General features: G+C 40.9%; 2 protein-coding genes and 1 long non-coding RNA gene across 3 annotated transcripts in view; all 3 read left to right on the forward strand.

Annotated features, from left to right (window-relative positions):
• The window catches only part of enpp5 (ectonucleotide pyrophosphatase/phosphodiesterase 5), a 6485-nt gene extending 1492 nt beyond the window's left edge, over nucleotides 1–4993 (forward strand). The window contains exons 2-4 of the mRNA XM_032543613.1: nucleotides 606–1508; nucleotides 2510–2686; nucleotides 4269–4993. Of these exons, the coding sequence (XP_032399504.1) occupies nucleotides 629–1508; nucleotides 2510–2686; nucleotides 4269–4675 (1464 nt within the window). The 5' untranslated portion in view covers nucleotides 606–628 and the 3' untranslated portion in view covers nucleotides 4676–4993. The remainder of the gene's footprint in view (nucleotides 1–605; nucleotides 1509–2509; nucleotides 2687–4268) is intronic.
• The window catches only part of LOC116706664 (uncharacterized), a 10694-nt gene extending 4445 nt beyond the window's left edge, over nucleotides 1–6249 (forward strand). Inside the window, exon 3 of the long non-coding RNA XR_004336292.1 lies at nucleotides 5169–6249. This is a non-coding gene — a long non-coding RNA (uncharacterized LOC116706664). The remainder of the gene's footprint in view (nucleotides 1–5168) is intronic.
• Nucleotides 6250–8316: 2067 nt separating this feature from the next.
• Nucleotides 8317–12148, forward strand: part of clic5b (chloride intracellular channel 5b) — a 17252-nt gene continuing 13420 nt past the window's right edge. The window contains exon 1 of the mRNA XM_032543615.1: nucleotides 8317–8925. Coding sequence (XP_032399506.1) covers nucleotides 8377–8925 — 549 coding nt within the window. The 5' untranslated portion in view covers nucleotides 8317–8376. The remainder of the gene's footprint in view (nucleotides 8926–12148) is intronic.

The following is a 12148-nucleotide window of genomic DNA, read 5'->3' on the forward strand; positions in this document are numbered from 1 at the left end:
TTGTAATTGTCATATCGTTGGTTTTTATCAGTATTGCCGATATCTGTTTTGCAAAGCTATTGTATGTTGTTGAAAAGCAAGGATGCTAACATTCAGAGGTCAACCTGCTTCACTTGTTCACATAGCTACTTTCTGTGTCTATGTGTACTCCTCTTCCACCCATTTGTTATTATTGAACATCTAATTTCTAAATGAATTGGCATTAATATGGAGAGAGGCCCCAAACATTCACCACAAAGTTGAAAGGAAGGCTGAGTGAACAGTGAATGAATCAAATAATAAGAAGAAAGTTTATTGTCATACATAGTAGTAGATATCTCGGTCTGATAGAATATCACATTTGATAGACAAAAGATATATCAATAAAGATTTAGTAGATGAATTAATAATGGAAAAAGTTACTTAGAGGCACCCTATTGTTTAGGTAAGTGTCATTGTATGCTGTATGCTTTATGATTTCACTAAACTGGAACTAAGGCGTAGGCCAAACCCCCAAAACAGCCCCAAAACCTAATTTTTCATAAGTATGTGTGTGCATATACTTTTTTTCAGATATGAGGAGTTAACTGCTCAGCCTCATTGAGTTTTTCCTTTTGTGTTTGTAGGTTTTCTCATCACACCCCGCACTATGCTGGGCTGCTTCCTGGGAGGAGGCTGCTGTCCTCTGGTCTGCCTGTGGGCCCTGCTGCTGCCTCTGGTCTCCCTCAGTCACTTGAACCAAGATGGGCCCAGGAGCCGTGGTGTGAGGGACCGGCCCAAGCTGCTGCTCGTGTCCTTCGACGGCTTCCGCTGGGATTACATTGACCGGGTCCCGACGCCTAACTTCCACCGCATCATTGATGAGGGCGTGACGGTGGAGCGCGTGGAGAGCGCCTACATCACCAAAACCTTCCCCAACCACTACAGCTTGGTGACGGGGCTGTATGCTGAGACGCATGGCATCGTGGCCAACGAGATGTACGACCCCGCTCTGAACCGGTCCTTCTCCATGGAGACGGACAGTATATATGAGTCCCGGTGGTGGGAGGCGGCGGTGCCTCTCTGGGTGACCATCCAGGAAGCCGGAGGGCGGAGCGGGGCGGCAATGTGGCCGGGGTCCGATGTGAAGATCCACGGCATGTTCCCCAATAAGTACCTCCCTTACAATGCCTCAGTGTCCTTTGAAGTCAGAGTGGAGCGGCTCATTGAGTGGTTCTCTGCACCCAAAGACGCAGCGGTGGATTTTGGAGTTCTGTACTGGGAGGAGCCAGACGAGAGCGGACACAACCTGGGACCTCAGAGTTCCCTCATGGACGTGGTCATCACCGGAATTGACGAGAAGCTCGGCTTCCTCATGAACGAGCTGAAGAAGGCGGGGCTGTATGAGAAAGTGAACCTGATAGTGACCAGCGACCACGGGATGGCGCAGCTTTCCCCCGATAAAATCATAGAACTGGATGAGTATGTGAGCAGAGACCTGTACACCTGGGTGGACAAGAGTCCGGTGGTGGGAATACTGCCCAAAGAAGGTATCACTTTAAAACATCCGTCACATTCAATGCTGTCAAGAAACTTAGTTAAGGTTGAAATGTATTCTCATTTATTTTTTTTCAAAACTCTTTTTATTGGCATTTTTTTTTCAAAAACAACAATTTTCAGTGCAATTGTGATCTGTATAGGACAAAAATAAGGTTAAATATTAAAAAAAACTATATATATATATAATATATAATATAATAATATATATATATATATAGGAAAAAAATAAATTAAAAAAAAATATATATATATAATTACTGTATATAAAAGTAGTAATTATTTAAATAAAAATAATTGTATTCTCGTGTATTTTTTTTAAAACTCTTTGTGTTAGCATTTTTTTTTTAAATAACATTTTTCTGTGTGTGTGTGTGTGTGTGTGTGTGTGTGTGTGTGGTGTGTGTGTTTTGTTGTTTTGTGTTTTTTTTGGTGGTGTGTGTGGTGTGTGTGTGTGTGGTGTGGTGTGTGGTGGTGGTTGTGTGTGTGTGTGTGTGGTGTGTGTGTGTGTGTGTGTGGTGTGTGTGTTGTGTGTGGTGTGTGTGTGTGGTGTTTTTGTATTTTCAGTTGTAATTGTGATATGTGTATACAACAAAAATAAGGTTATAATATATTTGAAAAAATTAAATATGTATACTTTATACAAAAATAGTAATTATTTAGATAAAATAAAAAGGGACAATGAAGCGTGCATAAAAGTAAGCCAAGTCTAAGTAAGTGCATGGCTACCTATATACGCATACATACATACATACATACATCTTCACACACAGACCTAAATACACACATATATTCACTGCACTTATGGAAAACTGTTATTGTATAAAAAACAGATGCATACAACAAACATAACATGGTCTTCATCCTTTCTTATATAACAGGGATGATTACATTAGTACCACAGTCCAGTCAAGTGGAAATCAAAGATGCAAAAAAAATTATAAATAAAAATGACTGTAATGTGTGTTCTCATGTATTGTCATGTGTCTTGCAGGGAAGTTTGACGAGGTGTACAGTAAGCTGGCGGACGCAAACCCGAACATGATGGTGTACAAGAAGGAAGACATTCCCGAGCACTTCCATTATCAACACAACATCCGGATCATGCCCATCCTCATAGAGTCCAAGGAGGGCTGGACCATCTTGCAGAACAGGACCGCGCCTTTCATGCGTACGTATTCAAACGTCCTAAAGCTGTGTTGGGATTATATTCCTGTTTGTGGCTCTTCACATGAAACAAGGTTTTTGGCAGTCGTTTCCAACTGCAGGATCAGTCTGCTCTAATAATAGCTTCACAGGAGATTTTTTTTTAAATCCTTGAACCGAGGCAAGCGCGTGCTCAACCAGCTGTAATTAACAGAAATAGACAGATTTTCACTTACAAACGGCAGGAGTGTGTGGGTTTGAAGGTTGCGCAGTTCTTTTCTTCACTTTAAATTAAGCAGGTTTTGTTTTTTTTAAAACGTCCTCTCTTCAGATTAGACGTATCAAAATGGTGGACCAGGCTGAGGTTTTCATTGCAGCCCGCAGATTTCCCTCCTCTCCTGTTGAACGCTTGTTAATCATTAAAATGAGTGGCTGGAAGAAAAAGCTGCTGACTCAGAGACTCTGTCCTCAGTGACAGTGTGGCGTCAGACTGCTGAGCTACGTGTGTGTAGTATGCTACTATGCCGGATATCAAAAGTTGTTTCTGTCATGTAGCTGTTTGATTTATGAGAGATTAATAGACCCTGGATTACAAAATCGTAGCTGTTACTGTCGAGCAGTGGCAACTTCTGCTTCTCAGTGCATCACAGGGAAGGATATATTAATACAGACCCAGTGTGAATGAATTGCAGCAATGCTCACATATATTATATGGACTGGACCTGCACTTCCCGGGGGTTTGAAGATTAAAAGGTACATACACAGTCAGATGACAGTTGAGCCGTATGAATATACACCTTCTCCCCTTAAATTGAAGATGGAACAGATGAATTCAAGCATGCATTTCTTTTTTTGTGTTGATGCAATCTCACATCTATATTTATATTCTTCTTTAGGTGTCGCGTTGTGTGTGTCTTTTAGGTTTAACAAACCTGTTAAATGCATTTCCTTGACCATGAAACATTTACAAAGCATATTTATTTTGGAAATATTTCAAATCCTGCATTGTTTACTAGCTAGCAGCCTTCTTCTGTGGGCGGCTGTGGCTCAGTGGCGTAGCGGTCGCCCGCCAATCGGAAGGTCGGTGGTTCGTGCGTCCGAGTCATGCATGTGCACAAGGAAAACTAATGTAGAAGATTGCACAAAAAAATCATCTCGGGGTACCTTTTTTTTTATAAGTCTTAAATTTGATAAGTCTAGATACTGAAACCTGATTGGATAGTAGTTGAACTGACTGATTGATGAACTGTATTGATTTCACACACAGCGCACTTTGTGAATCCGGTCAATTCTCTAGGAATGTGATTGCACTGATGTCTGTTAGAAGCAGTTTGCCAATCTAAGCTTTCATGATTTTGATTTAATTTGTAATGTTGCTTGTGCTTTGCCGTGATTGCTTTAGTAGTAACCAGTCAGCTGGGGCCAGCAGTGATGGTAGTAAATCATCCGACAGAGCTGCAGGGCCACATTCCATAAATCTCTCTCTGCCTGTGATTCATGGGAAATAGAAACTGAAGATCTACAGATTAACAATGGAAGCATAGTTAGCATCAAAGCATTGTAAGCATTATGCAAATATAAATACATGTCTTGTCTTTTCTTTCCAGTTGGAAACCATGGCTATGACAACACCTTGCGTAGCATGCAGCCTGTGTTTGTGGCCCGTGGGCCGGCCTTACGGCAGAATTACGTCAAGACGTCCATGCGCTCCGTTGACCTTTACCCTCTCATGTGCCACATCCTGGCCATCCCCCCTCTACCAAACAACGGCTCCCTCTCAAACGTCCAGGACCTGCTGTCCCTAGAGCCAACTCCATCCACGGCACCCAGCATCCCACCCAGGGCCAACGGGTATTCCTACGCCCCCGTCGTGGGTTCTTTCATCGGTGTGGTGATGGTGCTGGGCTTTCTCATGGTCTACATCAGACAAGTGACGCTCAAGCAGCTGCCCTCACTAAAACACAGAAGCAGGGAGATGTCACAGCCCTTACTGCAAGAGGACTTGCACCTGTAGCTGAAGAAACAGACGTGACGGCAGACGTAAAAGAAGAGGAGGTATTGCTCCCCAAGGTAGTCCTCTCTGTCCAGAAGCATCCCCTAACCCTCCCTCATACAACTGAATGCCATTGCGCTGCTCGGGAGACAAAGGGAACCCAACCTAATCATGTATAGAGGTACATCTTGCTTGCTTGCGTGTAAGGGAAATGTCGGGTTTGCTTCTGGTGCAGACTTAATCAAAATAATAAACCTTTACATGGGCTTTATAGCGGCTTTGCTTTGATTGTGAACTTTACCCAATATCATCTCGTCATTTTTATTGTCACTTATAAGTGAAAAGTCACAGCTAAGAGTGAAATTAGAACCTGTGATTCTAGCGAGTACGAACCCTTGTTGGGCAAACTTGGATAACATAAAAGGTGTCAGTATGCTCCAAACAAACTTGTTTTCCTGAGGTGTTATTAGCTATCATAGGGAGTGGCAAGAAGCCTAAGAACACACCCTTTCAGACAATATTTCCCCCAAGGCATTCTTAGTGTTGCACTCATTTGCACATAAGAAAACAGTAAGGAAGTAAGGAACGGCACTGAGGTTTGAAGGGAAGGGGTTTCAGATGTCACCGATCCAAAAAGCACCAAGAATCATACCGACACCTTAACAGTGGTATGGACGGCAGTAGATGTGGTTTACTCTGCATTTTCAAATCTATGCAAAACAGATTTGGATGTCCTAAGGTAAAGAAGAGACTAGGTCACGTCAGGGTTTCTTGTCACCAATTGTTCTCAGTTTCATACGGAAGAGGATTAGGGCCACTGATGAAAAACGTATGTGAGATCTGAATTTTTTTTCTCAGAATTCTGACTATAATCTCAGAATTTAAAAAAAAAAAGTCAATTTATGTGGGATCTGAATTTTTTTCTCAGAGTTCAGACTTTTTTTCTCAGAATTCAGACTTTTTTAAATTCTGAGATTAAAGTCAGAATTCTGAGGAAAAAAAGTCAGAACTCGCATACATTTTTCACCAGTGGCCCTAATCCTCTTCCGTAGTTTCAGGAGATTGGCTGGGGTCGGTGTTATTTTATTTTGAATGTTACATGGAAGCAGATGTTCTACTAAAATCTCCAGGCTTCTGCTCATAGCTATAGGACATCCCCTGAGCCCTTCACATTACACTTGCTCTTTACTAGGCAGTTACCATTTGCCTTTTAACTTAACTTAATTTAACGTAAAGGAGAACATCTCTCTAAGATGTGCAATCATTTGTGTGGCAGGTTTTTTTTTGTAGAGTTTGTGTTTTGGAGAGCATTTTTTTTGTATAGATGACCGCCCTTCATAAGTCATAATCCATAACCATGGCCATTTGTTGGTGAAATGTGAAGTGCAATTTGTTATTGGTCAGTATTTTGTCTTAGGGATTTAAGGGTGTGGCTGTTGCTTGGTTGAGAAGACTATTTCAGCATGACCTGCGAGAACTGTTCCCCAGATTTGCACTACAGGATAGATATGAAACGGAATGAAGGGGCAGTATTTGGATGCTTTTGGTCATGTATAATTTGCACTTCTTGTTCGTAGTTTCTATTTGAAATTATAGATATAAAAAAAAAAAAAAAGAAGAAGTCAGGTGCCTCTTGCCAAAAAGCTTTTTAATTAGCATTATCGTAGAAAGTCAAGTAGACTCCAAATCAGCAAATAAATTATATAATATTTTTCTCAGCATCATTTAAAAAACAATTTGCTCGTTGTGCTTTTTAGATGCTTTACTAATACGTGTGCCCAAAAAAAAAAAAGACAGACATCACTGTGATATTTACACTTTACAAAATTTAAATTCATAAATTGAAAGCATTTGTATGGCAATTGTTAATATTCTATAATTGTTAATATTCTGATAGTTTTGTTTTCTGAAAGACAAGTGTTGTCTGATGATTTCCCCCCAACGTGTTGATGGAGAAATTAAATACATCCTATGTTTAAATAATTCATTTCAAATTGTTAGAAAAGAATAAATATGATCAGGTTTATTTGTGTTGATTATTAACTTGGATTTGAACTATGGATATTTAATATGATTTACAAATTAACTATCTTTGCCATGTTGATGCAATTCAAGAGTCTTCTGAAATTAAAGGGACTTATGTGAAACTGAGCAGTTTGTATTTTATTTTCTGTGAGTATGTGTAAGTGTTTGGGCGTTCTTAGTTCAAGAGATCTGATTCTAAAAATAGCAACTAACTATTTAGCATAAATAAGGATTAATCTTTGGTTTTCATAGTTTTAATAGTAAGGCCCTCCTCAACATTATAGACTATTTCTTTGGAATCTCCCATTGAGAAAGAAAATTCAACACTAACTTCCCCTCCGATGTCTCAAAAGGATATTTCTGAATTGGTGCAAATTCATTTCACTATAAAATAAATATTGCATAACCTAATTTGAATCTTGATATGAAAATAGAATAATATCACACATCACATTAGAGCTGGAATTATACATTTGCCAAATTCTTGACAAACGTAATGCTGAACATAACTGGCAGTTGTTTGTTAAATAAAGACCTTCCAAATTAAACAGTTACAGTATTACTGTCACTGAATTAATAAAAAACCGAGCACGTATAAAACATACATATTATATATATACAGTGGTTTGAGAAAGTTTACAACCCAGGCTAAAGTTGATTTAAAAAGAGGAATAAAAAAAAAAAATCTTTTTGAAATTCATCTTAATGCCTTCATTCAAAACATTTAGGAAAATCCAACCTTTTAAGGACACCAATTTTCTTTGTGAATGAATGATGTATCATAAATGAATAAATGTTCTTCCTTAAAATACAGGGGGCATAAGTATACACCCCCCTATGTTAAATTCCCATAGAGGCAGGCACATTTTTATTTCATGGATCAGATACTATGCATCCTGATAAAGTTCACTTGGCCTTTGGAATTAAAATAGCCCCACACACACAGACACACACACACACACACACACATCATCATCATCATCACATACCCTTCACCATACCTAGAGATAGGCATGGGGAACTTTCCATAAGATCATCTCTCAATGCAAATCAAACCAGCTATTAAGCTAACTGAAATAACACCATGCCAAACTCTAGGTATGGTGAAAGGTGTGTGATGATGTGGGGGGGGGACTTTAATTCCAAAGGATGCATGATATCCTGGATCCATGAAATAACTGGCCTTTAAAAATATAAATGTGCCTGCCTCTATGGGAATGGTAACAATATAAAATGCCTAAAAATGTCACTCCTTCCTTCAGCACCCCCCCCCCCCCCCCCCCCCCCCGTCATTTGTGTGCACAGTGCACTATAGTCCTGGAAAATATTAAACTGTTCGTTCAGAGTAAGAAACTTCGGTTAGCTTGGTTGAAAATTCTAAATTGTAACTTTGTAAGATTTGAATTATGAAGGACTCCAAATTGGTTAACATGAGGGAAAACATCAACTCAAGGCAAAAAAGTTCAGTTTTAAGTGCTCCCTGCACTCACGATGTGTAGTTTTCTCCCTGGCAATATGTCCTTGAAGGCACCGGCCAAAGCTTTTGCATAAATCACTTGTTAACTCGCAGGATCAAAGGTCTCCTATGAGTTATCGCTGGAATTCACCGTGCAGGCGCTCAGTCGGGCAGAGGCAGGCGGACTGTGTGCCAACACTGTTAGACAACTTCAGCACTCCTCTACCAACAACTAGGAAACATGGAGAACATATATGAGACAATAGACGAGAGAATTGGGCATGAAGAGCGCCGTGATGGAGCCGACAGCCCCGACCCGGAGCCCTCCGGCGGGGCGAAGGAGCAGCTGTACAGCGAAGTGCAGGTCCATGTCCGCGCTGAGGAAGAGAGCAGCTCCCCGGTGTACATGGACATCAGAGACGGGGACAAACGGAGCAGCTCGTCCTCTTCATCCAGCGAGGATGAAGAGGCCAAAGCGGAGGGAGTGGCGGAGGTGAGGGTGGAGGAAATGAACGGCGTGGCGCACCATGGATCCAGGCGCTCGTCGGCCTCCTCAGCATCCTCCGCTTCCCCCGGGGACCCGTGCGACGACCCGCCGATCCAGCGGAGGATCCAGGGAGAGGAGAAGGCAGGGGATGGGATGCTGATGGCGTACACGCACGCCGACAGTGACAGCACCCCGGAGGAGGCTGTCGACTACAGCCTGAAGACTCTGGAGAACGTCACTGAGGATGAGAGCAGCGCAGCGCCGGCTGACCCCGGCCAGCCTGACATCTCTCTCTTCGTCAAGGTAAGAAGTACTTTAGGGGACAGAGGACTCACCTGGTTACTATGGTAACCAGGTTGCTTCAACCTCACTGTCCAGCATGAGGCATCACACCATGAAAGCAGCTGCTTCAAGTTGTTTTTCCACTTTTATTCCACTGTAAACAACGGCTGTGAAATCTACACTTGAGATTTCACAGTAACACTACTGTATATGATTTTACAGTAGAATGCTGTAAAGTTTACATTACAACCCTGTCAACATGGCATGACATGTGTAATTAAAATATTTTAGAATATGGGTGATTCCATTGATTCTGGCTAATATTAAATCACAGTGATGCAGTATTTAAATTGTACAGTGAGAAACTGAATTTACAGTGATTAACTGTTCCATACTGTTAATAGTACTGTATTGCCATATACAATACATACAATATAGTGCGTAACTGTTTTGATTTGTACAATTGAAATCAAAGTATTTAATATTTATTCTACAGTAAAACAAGCAATACATAAAATACTGTAAATGTAAATACTGTACTTTTACTGTATTGTCTTATGTAAACCTCCCTGTCCTGGGAACTAGCACAACTCCTGTTTCTTCGGTGTTAGGGTTTAGATTTTTCAAAATGAGCATTTCATTTGCCATGTATATGTACACTGTCATTAATTGGACTTTGTGGGTTCCAGTTGGTCGCATTAAGCGTAAGAAACAATACAAAATAAAAATGTAAAGAAGAAATAGAACTATATTAATGATGTTGCCAAAAGAGACAAGCACTATAAACTAGGATGTCTAACTACTAAGTGGAAAACTAACAATAGACATATCAACTTATTTATAACCAGAGAGTGTACACTGTAGTATACATTGCTGCAGAGGTTAAGTTCAATAAATTGAACTTTTTGGAGTAAATGCAAATGCACTATGAATAGAAGTATTATCAGAAATAAATATGACAAGGTATTGATTTCAGTAAGAAATCTGGTAGAAGCAGTGCTCTTTGTATCAGAAGATTTTTCAGTGACTTTATTCTGGAGGCAGCCCGATGTAATAATTAACTTGTATACTGTACGGCCATAGAAACTGGTTGTGATCTCCATGCTTGAGCAAATCCCCGCTGTGTGTTTTGCTGCTTTCCTGATAGTACACCTCTCAGACTGCTTTATCAGCACATACAGGGGTCACTTTGCTGATTGGGCAACAGAGATTGAGAGCCAGTGGGCCGGGTTTAAGGCGCTCTGTCTGAGCTCACCCCGGGCCTTGTAATAGGGAACGACAGTAGTAGGTTGCACCAAAACTTAAAATTGTCTTTGTATTGGAACAGCATAGGCCGTGGTCATGAGAATACGGGGTGTGCAATCAAGGCTGATGAGTTGAAAACAAACAAAGTGATTGCTACAATCTGACCGGGATGGTGATTTGCTGAACTTCCTCCTGTAGTTGAGACAGGGACTGGGGCTAACTCCAGAAAGAGCATTCACCTTTTAGCTTAGCCAAATGCACCCTTTCATTTCATGAATATAAATGGCTGCCATGCTGATTTGAGTGGGAATCGTACAACGTATTGAATGTCCATTGTTCTGACTTTTACCAAGGGTATATTCTCATAAAAAAATAAAGATATGTCTTTTATCAAGTCAGAAAGAAACCTTATTCTACTATACATTAGGGGTGGGGGAAAAAATTGATACAACATAGTATTGTGATGTATTCAGTGGCAATACCATATCGATACAAAGGCGTCAAGTATCGACCATTTATCATATATGTGTTGTTGGTTAGTCTGCTTGACAATCACATTTTGCAGCAATAAACAAACAGAGACATTTTTCTTTACTAGATGAAACAGATGTTTGGAAAGTTTCCTTTTGGGGACGTCATTTGATATTGGGAAAAATTAGAAGTCGGAATAAAAAGGTTATAAATTGCAATATATCACAGAATATTGCAATATGTTTAAAATCATAATGACATATCGTGGCATAAGTGATGGATTACGTATGGAGGGGTTACTGGTTGATTCCCCCCCCCCCCCCCCCCCCCCCCACCCCCCCCCCCCCCCCCCCCCCCCCCCCCCCCCCCCCCCCCCACCACACACACACACACCACAATATACATCTAGTTCTGGGTTTAGCCCAGCTACCATTGTCTTGATGAGAAACAACTTTAGTCGAATTTGGGATCTTAATGTTGTTATAACACAACTGTTATAAATGTGGAGCATAGTTCACCATGAAAGAGACAACATACTTGGTCCCTTCTCCGTATACCACCCCGCCCCCTATCCTTTTCCCAACAGTTTAATCTTCAACAATCGCCATAAAACCCAACCAAGCTGCACTATAAAAGCAGGAAGTGGAGTACGGACATCGCCTGTCTGTGATAAAGCAGGCCACATAGAATAGGCTATCACTAATACGTGTTTTTTAATTTTTTTTTATTCTCATACTGGATGATAACGAACTATGTTCATGCACCAACTGTGCAAGATCACTGGCACAGCCTTTAAGACCATATGCAATCATATTAATAGAGTTTGTAGCCACTGATGAGTCATCAGGACGATGCTTATATCGACAAGATGAAATGTTGGGTTGTCACATTTGGCAAGTGTGTCAACACAATGGAGAGTTCAAACACTCCTCTCCACCTTGGCTCCGGAAAGATACAAAATGTCTGTTACTGTTTGATCCTCGGGTCAATGATTAACCCGACAAGTCAGTGATTTAAGCTTCCTTTTGTCTCAAGAGACACACACACACACATACACAAGACTATTTCTTCTGAACTCTTCTATTTATGATAATCTAGGATTTAGATATCCTTAAAAAAGGGATGATTAGACATTTTGGGGTATGTGTTTATTTGCTGTTTTGCAGAGAGTTAGATGAGAAGATTGATAAAGCTGTCCAGTGAAATCAACAATGTTAAACCCATAGAAATAGAAAATAGAGTGAAGATTCCCACTCAAATCAACATAGCGGGATGTTTTTTTTAATATGTAACGTTCAGCATGGGATTTTTTTAAGAATGTACGCCCCTCTCTCTCTCGCGCTCTCCCTCTCCTCTGCTCCCCTGCTCAAAGCCGCTTGCTCAGTATTGAAAAAACTTCCTTTAAGAGGCAGAAACCTCAAGCAGAACCATGGCTCAGGGTGGGGGGGGTGGGGGGTCATCTGCCTTGACCGGTTGGGGGTGAGAGAAAGAGACAGAGAGAGACAAACAGACAGACAGACAGACAGAC

The sequence above is a fragment of the Etheostoma spectabile genome, chromosome 18 (assembly GCF_008692095.1).
Source record: "Etheostoma spectabile isolate EspeVRDwgs_2016 chromosome 18, UIUC_Espe_1.0, whole genome shotgun sequence".
NCBI classification, from domain to species: Eukaryota; Metazoa; Chordata; class Actinopteri; order Perciformes; family Percidae; genus Etheostoma; species Etheostoma spectabile.